The sequence below is a fragment of the Mastacembelus armatus genome, chromosome 12, assembly GCF_900324485.2.
Source record: "Mastacembelus armatus chromosome 12, fMasArm1.2, whole genome shotgun sequence".
Taxonomy (NCBI): Eukaryota; Metazoa; Chordata; class Actinopteri; order Synbranchiformes; family Mastacembelidae; genus Mastacembelus; species Mastacembelus armatus.
Genome location: NC_046644.1, coordinates 2,668,982 through 2,689,854, shown reverse-complemented (window position 1 = coordinate 2,689,854; position 20,873 = coordinate 2,668,982). Strand labels below are relative to the sequence as shown.

Sequence of the window (20,873 nt, the reverse complement as noted above, 5' to 3'; positions counted from 1 at the left end):
GATCCCTGTGAAACTATTTATAATGTCTGGTCCTGTTAGTAAATGTTCACTGAGACTTGTACTTTTTAAATTTTGCTGAGACATAGGCCCATGAATTTTGGGCACTTATGAAGTTGATGATTGTCATCTTGACACAGCATGCACTGTGCTTTTAACTGTCCTTTATCCGTTGTTGACAATTGCTTTGTTTCTTTTGGTTTCCCTTGAGATTCTTCATTCATTCTTCATGAGAATGAAGACCATGTAAAGAAGTGATAGGATTACACATGATTTCTGCCTCTGTTGAAATGAAATTGACAAAGTCCTGAAAACTTGGAAGCTCTTTGCCATCCATGAGGGCTGTTGTGACTTGGCGTTTCCATCTGGAAGCTGCCCAGTCGGGGAGTTTCTGTACCAGCTTTTGGTTTTCATCACATAACATGAGGTATGGCTTGCAAGCAGGCATTTAAGAAATCTGAAAATGTTCTCAGACCTTCTGCATCTTTGGACTGTATCTTAGGCCACAGCTTTTCCCGAAACACACTTTTATTGACAAAGGGCTTGCTGTATCTTTGGTAAAGCTTGTCCCAAGTGTCTCTGTAGGCTTCTTCATCTAGATATTTATGTGCTGAGCCACTCACATACTTTTTAAAATATTTTTTTAATCAGCTACTGGGATGCCCTTTCTATCTATTAATGACATAAATGATGCTATCCAGTCTACAAACTGAATAGGGTTTCTGTTGAACACTGTAGGCTCAGGTATGGGTAACCTGTTTATGGCTATACTGTCCTGTACTGCTTGGGCAAGATGAGACACTTCTCTGAGAGGTGTTGACTGGACAACATTGCATTGCTGGTATGACATTTAATATCTTTGCTCTTCATTCTGTGGTGACTGATGCCTTGTCTCTTGCTTAATTTCTTCATCATAGGGTTTTACTCTGGCACAAGCAACCTCCATATCCTTTTCTACCTGCAGCCATTCTAGTTCAAACCTTTGAGTTTCTAGCTCTCTTCTGAGTTCCTCTTCTAAGGTTCTTTTTTCCTTTTGTTGCCTTTCTGTTTAAGACTGAAGCTCTGAAATATTTTTATCTTTACGTTTAACTGCACATTTTATATCCTTTTCCTTTTCACCTTCTGTTTCCATATGGAGCAGGCGTTCAGATTCTTCCGTTTCCATTTCTATGATAAACTCGCTGACTACAATGTCTCAGCTCCCTTGACCATCATGCTGATTCTGACGTACTGCAATCCATTTCCCATCATCACGTTGAAGCCGTCAGTCAGCACATGCAGCGAGGATTTGAACTGGTGAAGGTTACTGATGTTTCTTGATGTTTTATCCCTCTGGGGTCGACGAACGCGTCGGCGCATTTTTTAACACATCTCCTCCTGATAACGCCGAAACAAACTTAAATTACTCCAACTCCAACACTGTGCTTTTGTTAAATAAAGAAAGCCGACAGGGTGCGCTGTCTGTCTTTTCTGTCTCTGTCATTTCTCTTCATGACACGTAAATAAAACAGCCAGAATCTCAGCAAATACTTGGCTCTTAAAAATAAGAAACATATGGCTAGAAAGCTTGAAATGTTTTCTTTGAAATTAAACAATTCAAGTCAAAAACAAATCATCACTTTTTATTTAATCCATATGAACGTAAGGAGAAGTACGTTTTCTCCTGTCTCACCTCATTACAGGTAATGCGATCCCGCCTTGTACACTGTCCACTGTTCACATGTAAATAATCTCAGGTGAACCAGGTAATTATGTACACGCCCCCGAGAAATGACATGAAACGTCAAACTTCATCATAGAATTTACTCACTTTTTCTGCGAGTTTGGATGATGGCACGTTACACAGGTGAAGAAGCGCTTTGTATGTTCCACACAGAGACGAAGAGTTTAGTTTCTCCTCAGAGTAAAAACACTGATTTTAACTCAAATGACGAACGTTTGGCTCTGCATTGTTTTGTATTGTGCTGCACTAATCCCCTCTCAGCCACATTGACTGAAAGGCTCATTATGCGCGTCTTTGTCTGGTCGTTCAGTGCATCTTTTGTCTTCTCAGGTAAATCACATGACTATTCATGGTCAGACACACATTCCTGCATATGTCTTTTCTAAACAAAAAGTGTCTTAGAAAATTTAAATCAGTGTATTGTTTACTGTGAATGTGTGAACAAGATGACATTCACAGCACTCTGAAGTAAACACTTTAGCCTACAACATGCAGGTCTCCAAAGTCTTGTGAACCAATGTTCTGTTTGTGTTATATGGTCTTATTTCAGTGACTAAAAAATTTTAGTTTTTCACTAACCACGCATAAAACTGTTTTCTCAAAAACACAATCATGTATAAACTTGCTGCTCACATATTATTGTAGCCCAGTTTGTGCTGATTACAGTGTTATCAGACTTTAGACATGAATATGTTTAAAAGCAATTGAAAAATGTCAAAACTTGCCCAGGGTCCCAGAACACCCTCATATTCTGAAAAAGACAATCTGTCTGCACTCTCCTTATTGCTCATCCAAGGGTTTTTGCCACAACATGCTCACGGTAGGTCGGGTCACATATATTACATACTTGCAACAGAAGCATAAGTATAACAAGAACAGTTAATAAGTCATTACATAGTTTCAGGTCATATCTGGGGACACGTTTCAGCTGCAAAAAGGGATAGTTTAAAGGTATTTGCGGCCTGCTGTAATCAGCGGGAAGTCTGACTGTTACAAAGGCTCTCTCGGTTAGAGCCAGTGTGTTAATTCAGTAGTCTGCTCGTGATCAGAGGGAGTCTGGCTGTGCCACCTCTTGCTGTTACCTTCACAGGTCACGTGGTGCCTGGGTTATAAGTTTCAAATCAATGAATTCCTTAAGGGCAGAAATTCCTTCATTAGTCTTGGAATATGAAAATATTAATCCTGCCTTGGGTGCACTACAAAATGTAAACATTAGAAATAAATTATTGGAGTATTGGAGCACCAGAAAGATGTCCCACCCTAATCCAAAGTATACAAGACTTGGGGCAGACAGTCAAACCTATTTCTAGAGGACCTAAGACACTGAGAAAATCATCAGTCTGTTCGATGAATGAACTCTCTGTGGAGAAAGACAAAACCAGTTGCCTGTCATTGTACATCCTACATCCTGTACATTGAACCCCGTCAATTTTATGCCTCCTTCTATATTTCCATGTGCTATGGATGACTATGTCATGACCAAAGTGGACACAATAGATTTCTTGTCACTGAGATAAAACTTACTTAAAGTTGTCATCCTCCACAAACTTCTGTAGTTCTTCTATATAGCGAACTGACAACAGATACTTCTGGACATGTGGCAGGGTCACAAGGTGATCTAAAGAAAGAAAGGTTGGAGGTTGAACTTAGATAACACACTTGACACTGTGAACAGGATTTGCTTTCAATTACTTTGACTAAAACAGACATAAATTGCAGTGCTAAGCCTGATAATTTGTTTGTTTTCTCAAGGTGACGAGAATAAGAACAAAGTTCTTGCCAGGACTTTTCATACTCCACGAGAAACTCAACTGCCAAACTCCTGGGAAGTCTCTCCCACTGCAGCACACGTCAGCACCATCTTTTACAAAATACGCTCTCCTCTGTACACATTCAGGTTACCTCTTTCCACAAATTATTTGCCATTTGTGTGTCTTCATATGCCTTTACAAGATGTGTTAGAAAGATTTTCATACTTCCTCACTGCCTCAGGCAGCTGTTCGTCAAAACTATCCATTGCTATGACAACCGCCAGCGGAAAAAGCAAGAATGACAACATTTCCATTTTCTGCATTAACTACGACCACTTCAAATTTCTGACCAATCACACAATAAGAGTAAAAAAAGTTCTGCCCAGCTGATGTGTAGTGAACAAGCTGAGAGAACTCCCAGATCAGGGCTGCGAGAACAAATGACATCATTCTTTTTTCGCAGCCCTGGGAGAGAGAACAAATTTCTCTGTTCTCGCGGAGTATGTCAAGGCCTTTAGAGTGACTTTAAATGTCAGCAAGTACAAAAAATGAGTGTGTGCACACCTGAATCTGTCAAGATCAATAACAGTAACTGAGGAGAGTGACATTACACTCCTATAACAACGTCCTTACAAAATTTACAAAAAAACATTTATGAGTTTTTATTTCTGTTTATTACCTCCCCCCTCCGATACTGTTGCTCTTCTCTTTTAGTAATTCACGTAAATATAGAACGCTTTCCTGTGTTATTATATTAATGAACTTTTTATATTTTCTGAATTTGTTTTCAGAAATGATCTACACTTAAAAACTTTCTATACAGGCATTTAGTTGCAAACTCTTAACGGTATAATTGGCAATCCTTGAAAAACCAGTGAGAGGAATCTTGATTTGGAAAATTAACAAGCAAAGAAATCCCACCCTTTGGTTCTGACCTCTCTCCAAAGCCACTTCACCAGAACACATGAACATACCCTGCCTGATGACCGGGGAGTCTTTTTTTTTTTTCATGAGAGAGAGCATTGAGAAGCCTATCACAGCACCTTGCATAGCTTATTCAGATGTTACTTAGCTAACATTAACAGTGGGCTAATATGTACATAAAGATTATGTTGGCTAACATTACAGATTTTAAGAAAATAACAAATCCTCCCTAGACAAAACAAAACCGATCTCTCTAGCAGAAATACGGCCACCATGGTCTCACTTTTTCAGCCCCCTTTTGCTCCCACAGTCTCCATTATTGAAAGGCCACATCAGCATCAATTCTAGTTTTTGTAAAAAAATTCACACCAACATTGGCATTGTTGGTGTGAAATGTTTGAAGTATTTCTCTTGAAGTTTAATTATTTTGTATTTTTGTGTGTCTCTTGCCCAAGTCCATTAGAGCTTTGAAAAGCTAGAAGCTGCTTGCTTGAATACAGATTATAATTGCTGTAATTTGTAATATAGGCAGATAGTTGCTTTAAGCCACTCAGGTAAATGTGGGTATTTTTGAAAGTGAAGTACTGGTAAAAATATATGCTTCAAACATGTTGCTTACTACAGTAAATGTATTTGGTGAGAGTGTAAAGAACCTGGACTTGTGAGCAATATGTGCACTGGAATAGTAAGGAAGTAGGTAGGTGTAATTTATAAAATCAAAATTTATTTTGTTTATCTGAAGTAAAGAAAAAATACAATCTGAATGGCGACTGAGTGTCACATGTTCTGTGTTTCCCAGGTAATAATTTTTTTTGGTACCAAACCTGGTGCCTGTAACACACTCAAACTATGCTCCACTTCTCCACATGTCCATCATCATGTTTGTCATTTATATGCACCAGCAAATAGTTAATTTGTTGAAACACCAGGTCAATATAACATGTCAGCACTGCAGTAACACCTTTGTGAACATTTGGTTGGGGTATTTGGTTCTCTGATAGTTGACGTTGTATTTGGTGTATTAGACTGTTTTATATTATTGTCTGCATGATGAACTTACATACATTAGAAAGACAAAATAAATAATTACAACATAACTGCCAGCAAGCAAGTACTATACTAGTTCTATGTAATCTAGATGTTTCTCATTAGATTCTTACCATAGTTACATGACATCTGTAGGTCAGAAATGATCCTCAGAAGATTGTTCATCTGATTGGTCCGCTGCTCTGTCTCTATGATACTGTCTGATGCAGGATAGGCTGAGTCAATGTAGATCATGTCCAACAAGTAGATCCCTGAATGAGAAAACACATGTTGGCAAATCACTCAATATTAACATGAGCTTTGTTTTAACTAAATTATGTTCTGATGGTAAGCATAATGATTCTAATCAAAATACATAGTTACTCCAAAGAAAGAGCACTTGACCTTCATGAAAGGTTTTAGACTGAGAACATTCCTGGCCAAAAACTGTGCTCCCATCAAAACATTACTGTGCTTTGCAATTTTCAATCTGCTGTTAGATACCGAGGCAGTTTGTGTACAGAAATGACATTTTGGTCTAATAGTGAGTCTAATGGAAGCCAAAGTTACTAAAAAATGTAAGGTTTATAAGTAACTATGAATATATAAAGTCTAACCATTAATTTTCAAGAACATTTATGGAGGATACACTGGTCATGGGGAAAAAAAACTTGGTGGTGGCAACACAGTGAGGGTCAGGGGGTCAACCTATCAATACCCATGTTAGATTTCTTGGCAATCTGGATCGTTGCTGACAATATATGGCAGGTTTCTCTACACACAAGTGTTGGATGGACAAACTGATGTACATCCTTAGGTTGCCAGTTTTATCTCAAAGTTGTAGGCTTCAGCTCCAAGTTGTAGGTCTCTCCAACAATGATGAGATGAACTACAGAAAGGTCAGCTCCCTTACCAAATGGTCAACAATTTTTCTCTTCAATGTAAGTAAGAGCAAGGTAACGTAAGGTACGCACTCACTGCCTGTCAATGGCTGTGCTGGGAAGAAAGAAAGCAGCACAAATTTCTGGGGGTGCATATGAGTGAAGACCTCTCCTGGACAAGCAACTCTGCATTATTGATCAAGAAAGATTGTCAACACCACTTTTATTGTTTTGCACTTGGGATTGGAAAGAAACAACTTTTCAATTCTTATGTCCAGTGTACAAAGGTAGAACTGACAAGGTTTACTGATTACATACTGAGTAGTGGAGAGAAACATACTCGATAGTCTTACTATACATTTTATTGATCAGGTATTTATAAATAAACAAAGAAAGGACTGCACTCTTAGGTTTGCAAATTATTATTGTGATCATATTTTATATTAATGCATCTCACATACATGGTTTTAATTTTTTGTTTCTAGATACTACCTTTGATATTTTTGCCATCTGCAGATGCCTGCAAATGTCTCTAAGGAGCCATAACCCTCTGATTTCTGACAGGTACTAAGAACATGAGGAAAAAAAAAAATCTGCAAAACATCGGAGACGCAAACTTTTCTATTAGTCTTAATTATTCTGTCTGTGACTATAAAGTTGCCCTGAGTCCCAACACAGTATACTGATCTAGTGTACTTTTGGAAAATATTGAGTATATAGCACAGTATATGCCAATGGCCAAGATGCAGCAGCACCATGTGACTAACTAGAAGTAATCTGTGTAAGATCAATGAGCTCAAACAGAAGGTGCTGTGGGGCTGTAAAAACATATCAGCTTCCTAACCCTCACACACTTTTTAATATATATGCATATAAAGTGCTCAGTACACCCCCTTTGAAAAGAGTTTAATCATATCTCAACGAACACTCACCAAAATTCTGACAAAACAGTTATAACATTTGTTTAGCTCATTATATGTAAGTAAGGTTAATATAACTTCACTTATACTCATTAGTTGATGCAAAAATGAACACACACCACAACGAAAACTACCACATCTAGTATTTTGTATGACCTCTATGATTTTTAAGTACAACACCAAGTCATCTAGGCATGGAATGAGCAAGCTGGCGACATATTGCAACATCTTTTTCCATTCTTCAAGAACAACCTCTTTTAGAGCCTGGATGCCAGGAGACATACTTGGCCACTGAATCACTTTCACGCCATTCTTCAGAAATGCAGGAGAGGATTTTGTCTAAAATTTTGCTTTGCTACTAAGACTTTCATTGTGGTGTATTCATTTTTGCAACATGGTCTTGAATAAATATATTAGGAAAAATACTTTTTTGTGTGTGCAAATGCTTGTAGTATAGTGTCCCATAGAAAATGTTGATTTTGAAAAGAAAGTAAAGGTTTTCTGACAAATTTGTTGGGGTGTACTCATTTATGCTGAGCACTGTATGTACTGTAGGTGTAATTGTATTTGTGTATGCATGGATACCTCAGTGTGTGTTTCTGCTACACTGGTGCAGCTGTTAACATCCAAACAAATCAGTTCAATAAACAGTAAAATATCAAAGGTTTCTCTGTTATTATCAGGAATGGACTCTCCACGATGTCAGTATTTGTTCATGTTAAACATTTGATTGACTGGTTTACTTCTACTCTCTCCATCATTAATAGTTTTCTAGCAAAGTAGAATTATTGAACAGTCAATGAGAGTTTTTGCCAGATTTTATATCTACACCAGCACAATACAGGCAGCTTTGTTTACAAGTGACGGATCGTCTCTGTGATGCTGACCACAAGTTGACACCATTAATTCGTGGTCAAACAAGAAAGCCAAGAACATCTTTTCTCTAATTGTAAACAAAAAACTGCAAAACCAAAACAGACATGTAACTTCTAATTTTGGTTTCCTGATGACTCCTAATAAACATTTAAAATAAATGATGAAATTATATAACATTGGTTAAGCATTATTCAAAATTGTCTGGAAAGCCCACCACAGTATAAATCCACAAAGACCAGTCTTATGCAATGCAATGAACACACACATTTGGCAATATGATAAATACACTGGATTTAAAAATACAGTGCATACACAGAAATACACAGGCCAGTAACTTTGTCATGTAACAAGCTCTCTTTACTGCCACCATAATTGTATTGGTAATCTTTAAATCAAGATATAGATCTGGGATTACTTATCTTTAGAGAATAGCACTCCATCTGCAATATCCTGAAAAATGCTAATGCCAGCTTGATACCTTTGTCTTTACTCAGAAACACTGAAAAGAACTGCGATTGAAACTCTGTAATTAAGTTGCCAATTCCAGTAACAATCTGTTACCGTGACATTTGGGGATCTGCGCATTTGTGGTATACTCATAGGTACACAGACAGGCAAGTTCTGTATGGCCTTTTTATCTGTGATTATTGGAGCGATCTTTGTACAGCAGGTAAAATAAGTACTGAACACCACAATTTTTCTCAGTAAATATGTTTCTGAAGGTGCTATTGACATGACATTTTCAACAGATGTTGGTAATAACCCATACAATCCACACATGCAGAGAAATCAAACCATAGATGTCCGTAAATTATGCGTAATAATGTGAAATGACACAGGATTGCACATGCTTACTTAAATTTATTTAAAACTTCGTACAAAAGCCTTTGTTAGTAATGACGACTTCAAGACGCCTCCTGCATGCAGAAACTAGTCACAAGCACTTTCAGGTGTGATTTTCTCACAAAGAGTCTTGATTTCTTGAAGGTTCCGTGGGCCTCTTCTATGAACTCTGATCTTTAGTCTATTAGATTATTATTATTAGATAATAATAGATTATTATTTATTAGATTTTCAATTGGATTCAAGTCAGATGATTGGCTGGGCCATTCTAGCAGCTTTATTTTCTTTCTCTGAAAGCAACTGAGAGTTTCCTTAATAATTCTATTTTTATTTTTAAGTTTGCAGACAATGAGTTTACTGTAATATAACACAAACAGAACCAGGAGACACAGGGAACAGGAAGAGAACAAGAGGAGACGTGCAACTAGGAAGGCTGGAACTGGACCAGGAGACAGGGAACCAGGAAACGTGAGACCGGGAGAAACAGAAACCAGAGGACTGGGCTACGGGTCAGGCTAACTTTTGATCACCAGAAGTCAGGTTTGGCCTTAGGAAAGGGAAGTCACATGCAGGGAATAGTCAGGTTACAGCAAGCCACAGTCACACACAGAACTCACAGAATGCAAGGAACAGGATGAAGCCACAACAGGTCAGGTTGTAGTAGAACAACAGACCATCCAGCAACTAGGTGGAGCAGAGAACTGATATATATAGTCCTTGCATTGATGAATAACCTGGATCAGGTGTGGCTAATCACCTAGTTGCCTATGGGAGACACATACACATACACAGAGGTGAAAAGACAAGGGGGCGGAGAAAAACAAGACACAGGTGAAAATAATTAAAAGGGATTAACACAGGCAAAACAGCAAATAGAACCAAAAAGTCCATAATAGGAAGTCCAAAATCAAGATCCTGACATTGTGTTTTTGGGGTGATGTGTCGTCTGTCCTCCAAACATCGTGTATATTACGGCATTCAAAAAATAAAATTTTGGCCTCATCTGACCAGAATATTTCACAGGCTTGTCCAAATGTTGTGCACCAAAATTTAAACGAGCTTCAATATGCCTTTTCTTCAGCAATGGCATCTTGCATGGTGAACGTGCATACAGGCCATGGTGGTTGAGTACATTAGTTTTCTTTGAAACAATTGTACCTGCTAATTATAAGTCGTTCTGAAGCTCTCCACAAGCAGATCTTAGTGCTGCATTTGACACTATGGACCACAGCATCTTATTACAGAGACTGAAGCATGTGATTAAAGGAACTGTGTTAAAATGGTTCCAATCTTTTTTATTGGACAGATTCCAATTATTTCATGTACATAATGAACCTTCCACACACACAAAAGTTAGTTACGGAGTTCCACAAGATCCTGTGCTAGGACTGATTCTCTTCACCTTATACATGCTTCCCTTAGGCAATGTTATCAGGAAGCACTCTTAATTTCCATTATCATGCAGATTACACTCACCTCTATCTACCTATGAAACTTGACACAAACCAGTTACCCTGTCTTCTGTTACGTGTGGGTGTGAGGGAGAAGAAGAAGAAGAAGACCCAAATGCTGAACACAGTGCTTTATTTAAATAAGAAATTAAGTAAAAAACTAGAACAAAAAGCGTCTCAAAAAGAGAGATCAGTCTTCACTACGGCTGGTTAGCTGGGGAGTAGTGTTCCCAGGGTGAGCTGGGAAGGTGAGGTGATCCACCAGGTGATGATCGACGATGCCGGCTGCTGGGGCGGTTATCCCCGATGTGGCGCTCCTCTTTAGGGAAGGAGCCGGGCCGGCGTTGGCAGAGGAGGCTGGTGGCAGTGACGTGGCAGTCACTGGAGAAAGGGGGAAAGCCGGCAGGCGATGGTCGCAGGCCGAAGCGTGATGTCTTCACGAAGTATGGGCGGCCGAGGTGCTGTGCCGGAAAGCTGGACGGCGGCGTGTTGGGGCGGTGCAGGTTCCGGGACATAAGGGCAATCGGCGAGCCGTAAGCAGGTGCGCCGGTGAGAGGCGACGGTCCACAGCGTAGAGACTCCCGTGTGGCAAGGTGGCCGATCAGCAGGAGGTAGATCCGTTGGCGGCGGTCAGAGAGTCACCGGAAGGGGAAGACAGCGGAGAGGAGACTCTTCTCGTGACATTAACCATGTAACATAGTCAATGCTCCGGCAGCGAACCAAAACATGTCGGAGGTATATATACACACACACCTGGCTAAATAGGGAACAGATGAACCCTATTGTGGTTAATTACGAAAAGCAGCCGGGGACCTTTGCAGGGCAAAGAGGAACCTTCTATGAAATAAAGGTCCCCGACAGGAAGTCCCAGACAGGACACATAACAACTTGTGTTGTTATGTGTCTAAAGGACATAAAGGCCTGGATGATCAGTAACTTTCTACTTTTAAATTAAGAGAAAACAGAAGTTATTGTATTTGGGCCTAAAAACCTCAGAAATAACTTTTCTAAAATTATAGCTACTCTAGATGGCATAGCCCTGGCCTCCAGCACTACTGTGAAAAACCTTGGAGTTATTTTTGACCAGGACATGTCCTTTAACTCACACATAAAACAAAAAACTCCATAAAAGGTCTCCAGTTAATCCAGAATGCTGCAGCCAGAGTCCTGACAGGAACTAGCAAGAGAGACCATAATTCTCCTATATTAGCTTCTCTTCATTGGCTCCCTGTAAAATATAGAATTTAAAATCCTTCTTCTCACATACAAATCCTTTCATGATCAAGCTCCTTCATACCTTAAAGACCTCATAGTACCATATTATCCCAATAGACCACTTCACTCTCAGAGTGCAGGTCTACTTGTGGTTCCCAGAGTTTCCAAAAGCAGAATGGGAGGCAGAGCCTTTAGTTATCAAGCTCCTCTCCTGTGGAACCAGCTCCCAGTCTGGGTTCAGGAGGCAGACGCTCTCTGTACTTTTAAGGTTAGACTTAAAACCTTCCTTTCTGACAAAGCTTATAGTTAGGGCTGGCTTCAGGCAACCCTGAACCATCCCTTAGTTATGCTGCTTTAGGCCTAGACTGCCCGAGGACCATCGGTGCACTGAGCTCCTCTCTCCCTTTGCCTTAAGTCCATAAAATCTTCTTTTTCAGGGTTGCAAAATATTGTTTCCCTCATCTCCTAGATCACAAGTAGCCAACAGCAGTTCTCGAGAGCCACTGGGTTTTTTCTAACTATTCATTCCCTACCCACTGCTGATTATCTGGATCAGGTGTATTTGGTCAATCAGAAGCTGAAAGGGCAGGGATAGTCAAAAACAAGGGGGACAGTGACCTTCAAGGACTGGATTTGGCTACCCCTGCACTTGACATTTAAGGGATTGTAACACCTGTGGTGGTGGGTTAGTTTAATTTTTTAACTTTGATTTTTAGGTGATGTGTGATTTAAATGCTCCCTTTTGGTATGTAATAAGTTGTTTTGGACCCAAAATGCTGACTAACCACAGTTCAAACACCAAACTGAAGTATCCACAGAGCACAGAGAACATGGAACACAGGAACAATGAGGATTGTATGGCCACACAGGGAAACAGGGAAGCTGGAGTCCGGGAACACGGAACACAGGTACAGAGAGAGGCCACATATACTCAGGTGAGTGTGCTCTCACAGACAGGGAGCCACCAGGAGACACTGGACTGGAAAGCACAGGAGAAGGGAGCCACGCACAGTGAACAGGTAGGTAACAACACTCACGGACAAATCAGGAAACTCAGATATGCCAACAGGAACGAACACAGGGAGAATCACAGGACAATCCAGGTGAGGCATAGAGCAGGTATATATACACCTGCCACTGATTACTAATTCGGATCTGGTGAGGCCAGTCACCTAGCTGCCTAGGAAAACCCCATACACACACACAGAGAGAGGAAGACACAAGGGCAGAGACAAACAAGGCAGAGCAGACACAGGTGAAACTAATCAACATAAATTAATGTAAAACTATCTGGGATAAACCCAGGCAACACAGGAAATAGAACCAAAATGTTCAACACAAGGAAGTCCAGAAACGGGATCATGATAAGGATGAATAAATCTTAGAACTATACTGAAAACAGAAATGAACATCACCAAAAAACAAGCTTCTCATTTTCTAAAATATCGATCTTCTTTTAAAGTCAAAGTAAAATATATTTTAGCAGTGGCTGAATTGCAATATGTTCGAGCCTTCTTAAAACAAGTGGCAAGACATCATGATCTAGTCGAGTGAGGGATTAAACATGTGTGCAAATATGCAAATTCCTAATTTAACTTTAGTACAATATTTGTGGTTAATTTATATTAACCAATTCAAGACAATGAACTGTGAATGGTTTTGTCTACTCTGCTCCAACTCCAGTCCTGAAACTCAAACGCTATCATGTCAATGTCATGACATCATAAAATCTCATTTTACTCTCCAAGAACAAATACACTGAAACTCATGTCATCTTGATCATCTTGAATTTCACACCAGCCACTTATATCATTCTTTCCTGTTGTGGAATATTATAGAAAGCCAGACATTGCATATTCACTGTTCATGTTCTTGAAGTGGATGGTCCTCAGACAGCAATCTACTTAATAAAAAAAGTATATTTTTCTGTTTGAGAAACAAAACAAACAAAGGTTACATAGATTTGGTGTACAACAGATTGGGGGGAGGAGGCAGCTCGCACAAGCAAGACTATCTAGACTTGAGACCAGACTTTTTTTTTTGCTTTCTGGAAACATTTTGTGGGTAAGCATGCACTGTGGCAGATGAGAGAAATAGTGTGGAAATTGGGGACAGATGTAGCATTTTACAGGGCTTTGGAAAAAACCAGAGGGCAACGCTGGATATGCTGGGGAATGTGCATTTATAAAAGACCAGAACTCCAGTAAACTGAAGAGCACGCGTACACTACACCTGTGCAGACTTCCAGTGTGGAGAAAATTTAGCAGAAAAAGTAAAATAATACATTCTTTGATACAATTATGTTTGCATGGAAGAGATTTACTGTGCTACTGTGTTACGGTAGGTGGCATTTCCACTCACAAATATATAGAGAACAAATATTCAAAATAAATGAAAAATTCTACCTGTATGCTAACTGGGTTGTGTCTTGTTTCTAAACCTGACCGAGTAGTTTCTGTTCTGTAAGCTGTGGATTGATTATTGTACTATTATTATGACATCAAAGATCTATGGTACGTTAACACCAACTGAGTCATGGATGAATCGGAATGTTCCTCAAAAAGTATGGTGTGTCTTAAGTAAATAACAGAGGGAGTATGTTTCTCTGAGAACAGGGTGTCATGGCAGATCAGACTGTAAACCTGGCAGCACGAACGTATTAATCAAAGCCCCTTTTTGATCACACAGATATTAACATTACTTTTGTAATTTCAGCTATGTGCACAAGGACAATAAAAGCTGACCTTTTAAGACTAACCAGTTTATTTACACTGTCATTAAAATTCTGGACTCCACTATTATGAAAGATCTTTTGCAAGAATAAGAGCTTTGCCCTGCTATTGCACAAACACATAATCATAAATTACAGAACCAACCTTAAAAATGCTCTGGCTTTTTACATACAGTCATTGGCTGAAATTATTATACTACAATCATTTTGTTGTCTAAACCACTGTTTCTTTAATTACGCAGAGAATAATACTTCAGCAATCATTATATTGTGGGCCCTAACATAAATGGTAATGGGAGTCATAAATGGTAAATGAACATTACCAATGTGTTAAAATATGCCATTATTCAATGCTGAACTTTATGGATGTACGGCACCTTATATTGTGCATGCTAAAATAAAATAATTAGAACTGTATTCCTTAGGATCCACAAACTAAGCTCCAACAAAACAAATTACATCACTGTTCTGAATTATGCAATATGCTTGGAACTGAATAATATGTAATTGTTGATGTTGGACTTCAAAGTGAATTTATTCCCTGAGACAACTAGGACATTTTCAGTGTTTCCTCTACCATTCATTTGGCAGGGCAACAGTGCTGTAGGGTCAGAGCATCTTCCAAACTCCCCAAATCTTTTTGGGTGCTCCCAGCTGACATGTATTTCACATTTATGCTTTATTTTTTTATTTATTTTTTTATTTCCTGTGTCTTACTAGGACCTGCCTTTCCTATGTCTGAGTTTCCTGCAGTTCCTGCATGCCACACCTCTGCTCAGCTATTTGTCATCTGTCATCATCACCTGTGTCTTTAGACTGCAGGTCCTGCCTCGCACTGCAGGGTCACATGAGTGCTAACCAAGTGCTGCATTAACTCCTATGTACTTTGTAGTAAGATGTCACAGTACTGCAGTAGCATGGTCACCTCACAGCAAGTAGGGCCTTTCTATGTGGAGTTTGAATGTTTTCCCTGTCTGCATGGCTTTTCTCTGGTACTCCGGCTTCCTCCACACAGTACACAGCTCAAACAAATGCAGGTTAGGTTAACTGGTGACTCTAAATTAACCATAGTGTTTGTCTGTTTCAGCTTTTTACCTGTCACTGCTTAACTCTTCAGTTTTGCTCCATAAACACACACTCTGATGACATTTTCTGTTTTTCATCTGATTTTCCATGTCCATTTGCTGCAGTGACTGTTTTACATAATTTTTTTCCATCCTGCCCGGTTTGTGGTCCAGTTGCCAGTACAGAGGACAATTAATGCTGTAACTGCTGAATTCAAAAGGACCAAAGCCTTTCCCCTACTGGAGCATAGGGGATGGTGTCCACATAAGAGCTACATAACAGCAGAGTGCTGAAGGCAGGCCTTTCACAACTCTGCAGCACAGACAGTCTTAGCGGTAGCCATCAGTGTTTCTGTTGGCACTATTAGTTGGATATGTGATGCTGCTACATATTTTTTCCTTAGGGTGAAAAGTTACTGCAGGGCTGATTTGTCACTTTAGATATATCCTTTAATTCACACATAAAACAAATCTCTAGAACTGCCTTCTTTCACTTGTGCAACATTGCCAAACTTAGGAACATCCTGTCTCAAAATGATGCAGAAAAACTAGTCCATGCATTTGTTACCTCAAGGCTAGATTACTGTAACTCATTACTATCTGGATGTCCCAGTATCTTAATAAAAAGCCTCCAGTTAATCCTCAGGGTGTGAACGAAAGTGCAGGCGCGTTTTGTGGCATCTTCTCCTGATAACACCGAAACAAACTTAAATTACTGTCAGTTTTGATCGTATAGATGAGAGCAATATAGAATTCAAATCTGTAAAGGGCCTAAGTTTAGTTGTATACTCTCATAATAACAACAAAACGCTGTGCTTTTGTTAAATAAAGAAAGCAGACAGGGTGCACTCTCTGTCTTCTCTGTCTCTGTCATCTCTTTTCACAGACACATAAATAAAACAACCTGAAACTTGCCTGATACTTGCCATGAGAAATATATATATATATATATATATATATATATATATATATATAGAGAAAGCTTGAAATGTCTTCTTTTAAATGAAACAATTCAAGTTGAAAACAAATCATCTGTTTTTATGTAATCTGCATGAAAGTAAGGAGCGGTATGATTTCTCACCTCAGCTAATGTGATCCTGCCTCGCACTGAGCTCACTGTTCATATGGAAAAAATCTGAGGTGAGCCAGGTAATTATGTACACGCCCCCGAGAAATGACATATAACGTCAAACTTCATCATAGAATTTACTTACCTCTTCTGCATGTTGAGGCTGAGATTTACAAATGCTATTACACTAGTTAGCGATTACAGTAGTTACAGTATCTAACAAACTAGTGTGAAAGGAATTTTCATTTATTCAAGATGCCACATTTGTTCCAGCACAGACCGCCTCCCTGTGTGAACATAACAAAGACCGTTGATGTGTTTTTCAGCAGGGGGTTGCAGGAAGCAGGAAGACACAGGCAGTCACATGGACTTGCTAATTACATTGTTGACCATTCGCCATGTATAAGCATGATTTACATGTTGTGTAACTCAGTGCTCAGTGGTTATAAAACCCTCACGAAGCCTGTAGTCTTGGTTGATCAAATCAACCCATCCTGGGTGTTTAGCTAGTGTTTCTGTCACTTGCCATCCTGTAAATTGTATTCTGTCTCATTCTTACATTTTTGCCACGATAGAACTAGAAACCTTCACCTTAATGTTAGTCTATAACCAGGGTGGCTGGCTAAGTAGCTGGCTATGAGAAAACAACAAATATTGGTAAAACATTGGTGGAACTGGTAATTCTAGGTATGAAAACAGCTTGTCTAGAACATCTTGTTACACAGAGCAGGGTTTGGGTTAGCTAACATCAGCTATACTCAAGTTGTCAAAAAGCACTGGTAATGCCAGGTAACGTGAAGATAGTCTAATTTTAGCGTTACATTAGTTTTGTCTCAGTCCTGTAATGTTAGAACTTTCTTGGTGTTAATCACCATAATTTGTTTTGTATTTATGTTTCAGCAAAATGCCACCAAAAAATATACAAATTATAATATGTTAGTTTTTTTTAGTAACTTTAGTGTAAGTATACAACAGATCTTACACACAAAGACAGCATGACATACTGAACAGCTTAAAATCACACCAGCAGTTAGACGTTTTGGGTCATCTCCATTTTTTCAGTTGTTATTAATTCAGCATATAAAAAATTCAAGTCCAGTGCTGAAGCTTGAACAGTCCACTGCAAAGTGTTTAACTGGCAGATGTAAAAACAGAAAGTGAATGGAAATGTCAGAGATGCAGTAATGGCTGCCTTCCATCTTTTCTGCAGCAGTAGAAGGAAATGAAGCCTTGATGGATAATGGATACAAACAGTTCCTACAGGTGTCCCAACTTTGGTTGAGTCCTTCCAACAAACTATGAGTGTATACAACAGAAGAATATTAAATCAACAAAGGCCTAGTACTTTACTGGTACTTTCACTACAAGACTACCTTAATTTCCCTTTGGGGCTTAATAAAGTTTGTTCGATCTCATCACCAAAAAAACCTGCACACTGACACACGTCTGTGTATAAACTGTACGTGGACACAAAAAAGACTGCAAAAAATACTCCAGTTGCCAAATTTATGACAATCACACAGAGTGAAAACCTGCTTCATGTTCAGTTTGAATACACTATTACAGTACATGTTTTCTTTTCCAGAACAGTCACCATGAAGTTGGTTTGCAAATTTGTCACTGTGTGGTACCCTTTTGTAATTTCACTTTAGCTGATCAAAGCTGTTACCAATTTTGAGGCCATTTTCATTGAGCAAGACAGCTGTTCACACAGTAATGTCCCGAGACGATGTAAGAAAAATTACATTGCACCAACATGTGGAAAGTTATGATTTCATCTTGACTGAAGTAGAACTGCAGTGTGGAAAAACAGCAGGAGGAGCCTTATTCATTAAGGATTATACACAAGTGCAAGATGTGTAATGTGTTAGGTTGTTAAGGCTCAATGATCGGAGTAGGTGAAGATAGAAACCAGTTGTGGAAATTTTTGGGTAGCACCTCAGGCAGGGTTTGGCTTATTTCAAAGCTCAGCATTTAAACTGGGCTGGTAATGATAAATGAGTCTAAAGCCACACTGCTGGATTGCCAGCCTGTGACAGCAATGTTAATTAGGCCTCATAATATCGAAGTGTTGGATGAAATAAACAAAATTCTGACAATGTTGCTTGTTCAATCTCTACCTGTTAAGATATGTTCTTGCGAGGAAAAAATAACCATTATGACAAATTATTATATGACACATTATTACAAATACATTAAGAATATAAATGTAAGACCACATACAGAGGAAGTGAATGTATTGCCTGAAATGCCAGAGCCTGCAAATTGTTTCCTTTAGACTAAAAGAACTTCAACTGTTTTATTTGTTACACCCAAATCCCATGGAGATATACTGGCTGTGCATGAGATCAGCTGTGCTGGCAGCTTCAGCCCAAATATTACATCTGCATAACACAACATGAAATGCTTTGCAAATATTTGTCAATGATGTCATCTTGATAGACACATGAGAGGGGGATGTAATGTGTTTCAGCTGTGCTCAGTCTGCAGCACCATGCAGCAAAGCAAAGTCCAATGACAAGGTGTGTAACAGCTAAATATACCATTCAGACACAGCCAAGGGCCAGATCTGGGACAGTGCACATTATTTACTATTAAGAACAGTGTGAATGGGATGTGCTAGCTTGGCAGCTAGTTTGCACCAACACAGCTAAAGTTATCATTGACAAAATTCTGTTCTATCAGTATTAAACTAACAATACCATTTTTTGAAGTGACACATAAACATCCTTGCCTTCAAGTGATCTTGTCAGTGTACCCAATATTCTGACAGTATAATCTTGTGACAGTCTGTTGAGTCATGTTGGTTAAATTTACTTAGTGTTTTTAAAGAAAGGTTAAATACATCATTTCCTGTGTACCAGACAGGTTTTGTTGTTTCTAGACCAACGAAAAACCAGCTATTCATAAAAGTGAAAGTAAACAGCTTTCATGAACAAGCTGTAATGATAATTATATTAGCATTCAATTGCTCCTGTGCTTCTATGATCTTGGTCTGAATGAGGAGTGGGCTGTAGCAGGACAAACTATTTATTTTCAATACCTGCTGTATACTTAAAGAGGGATAGGGGTGTTAAGGTGATAGAAGTGTTAAGGTTAAAGCTAGCAGCACTTTATATGTGATGGTGTAGTAAACACAGAGCAAGGCAAGTTTGGCTCCAAGTCCTCACCAGTCAGAGTCATTCCACATTTCCTTTGTTCATTTGTCAATGGAATCTATCTATCTATCTATCTATCTATCTATCTATAATTCTATATCACTGCCAGGCCCAGCAGAGCATATTGTGTGCATGAATAAAGACAAAGAATAGAGCATGTTTCCAGGCTGGGGCATGTCCCCGTTTATCAAACATAAAAACGGAAAAGACATGAGATTTCATGACGCACAAAAGCCATTACAAGAAGTCCCAAGAATTGTTCTTTGTTGAAACACACATACAGGAAGAATCTTGACAAAGAAAAGACATGGTTCTGGTTTTATGCTCTGCTGCATCTGCGTGTGCTTTGAGCCACATTTCGACTTTGCATGAATGCAATTAAATGAGTAGCATTATATCCCTGTAAGGATTTGAACTGGCAATAATGTTGCTGAACTCCACAACACTTCACAAAGACCTGACAAAACATTCTGATAAAAACACAGCTTATTTAAAAACACAAGAGTAAACCATCAAAAAAAAATCTCAGTAATAGCTTTTGGAACTGCAGAGCACAGATCAATGCTTTTCTTCACACTGACTACAGCTTCACAAACATCTGAAAGGATAACATCTTCCTCGCCCATTTGACCACAATGAGACAAAGCACAGTTTATTTTAGATCCATGGATGAAAACCTATCATACATCATCAGTTTCTGAACATCTTGTGCAATTAAAATCAAATACAATGACTCAATGAATATTTGTTGAAAGTGTTTGTCAGGCATTATGTAACCAGAGAATTACTATGACAACATAACAAACTGTATCCAAACTCTTCCACCTCTGCTTTTGGCATATTCTCTGAATGGACACTGTCCGCATGGTTCCACAGATAACCAGATCAGCTTTGCAAGTATTTTAGAGGAAGGAAACAGAAGTCTGACAATACACAGGTCGAGTCAGGGAACTGTATATTTCTGTTCCTATTACTGTAACATCCAGCATATGTCTGAGTTAGTATGGTTCCGTGCATAAGTTTTAGGTACTTTAGATGTTCAAATTATCCACAATCAAAAATTATGACCTACATACTCAAAACCTGTGACCTAAATGCAACACATGGAGCTGCTGACATGTACAGCTGGTCAGTTCTCCCAGTCTCCTCCACAGAGACAGCCCTGAGCCGGCTGGAAGAGAGCAGTGGAAAAAAGGACTGTGGTTTAGAGACGGGGGCAACAGGGGACGAGGGTTTAAGTGGGG

The 20,873-nt window shown here is 39.1% G+C and overlaps 1 protein-coding gene across 4 annotated transcripts in view; it reads right to left on the bottom strand.

The window, feature by feature from the left end:
• The window catches only part of LOC113124135 (ras-specific guanine nucleotide-releasing factor RalGPS1), a 116,967-nt gene that overhangs the window by 24,996 nt on the left and 71,098 nt on the right, over window positions 1-20,873 (bottom strand). For all 4 annotated transcript variants that reach the window (XM_026296595.1, XM_026296596.1, XM_026296598.1 and 1 more), the window contains 2 exons: window positions 5,556-5,693; window positions 3,245-3,338 (listed from right to left, as the gene is read on the bottom strand). In XM_026296595.1, coding sequence (XP_026152380.1) covers window positions 3,245-3,338; window positions 5,556-5,693 — 232 coding nt within the window. The remainder of the gene's footprint in view (window positions 1-3,244; window positions 3,339-5,555; window positions 5,694-20,873) is intronic.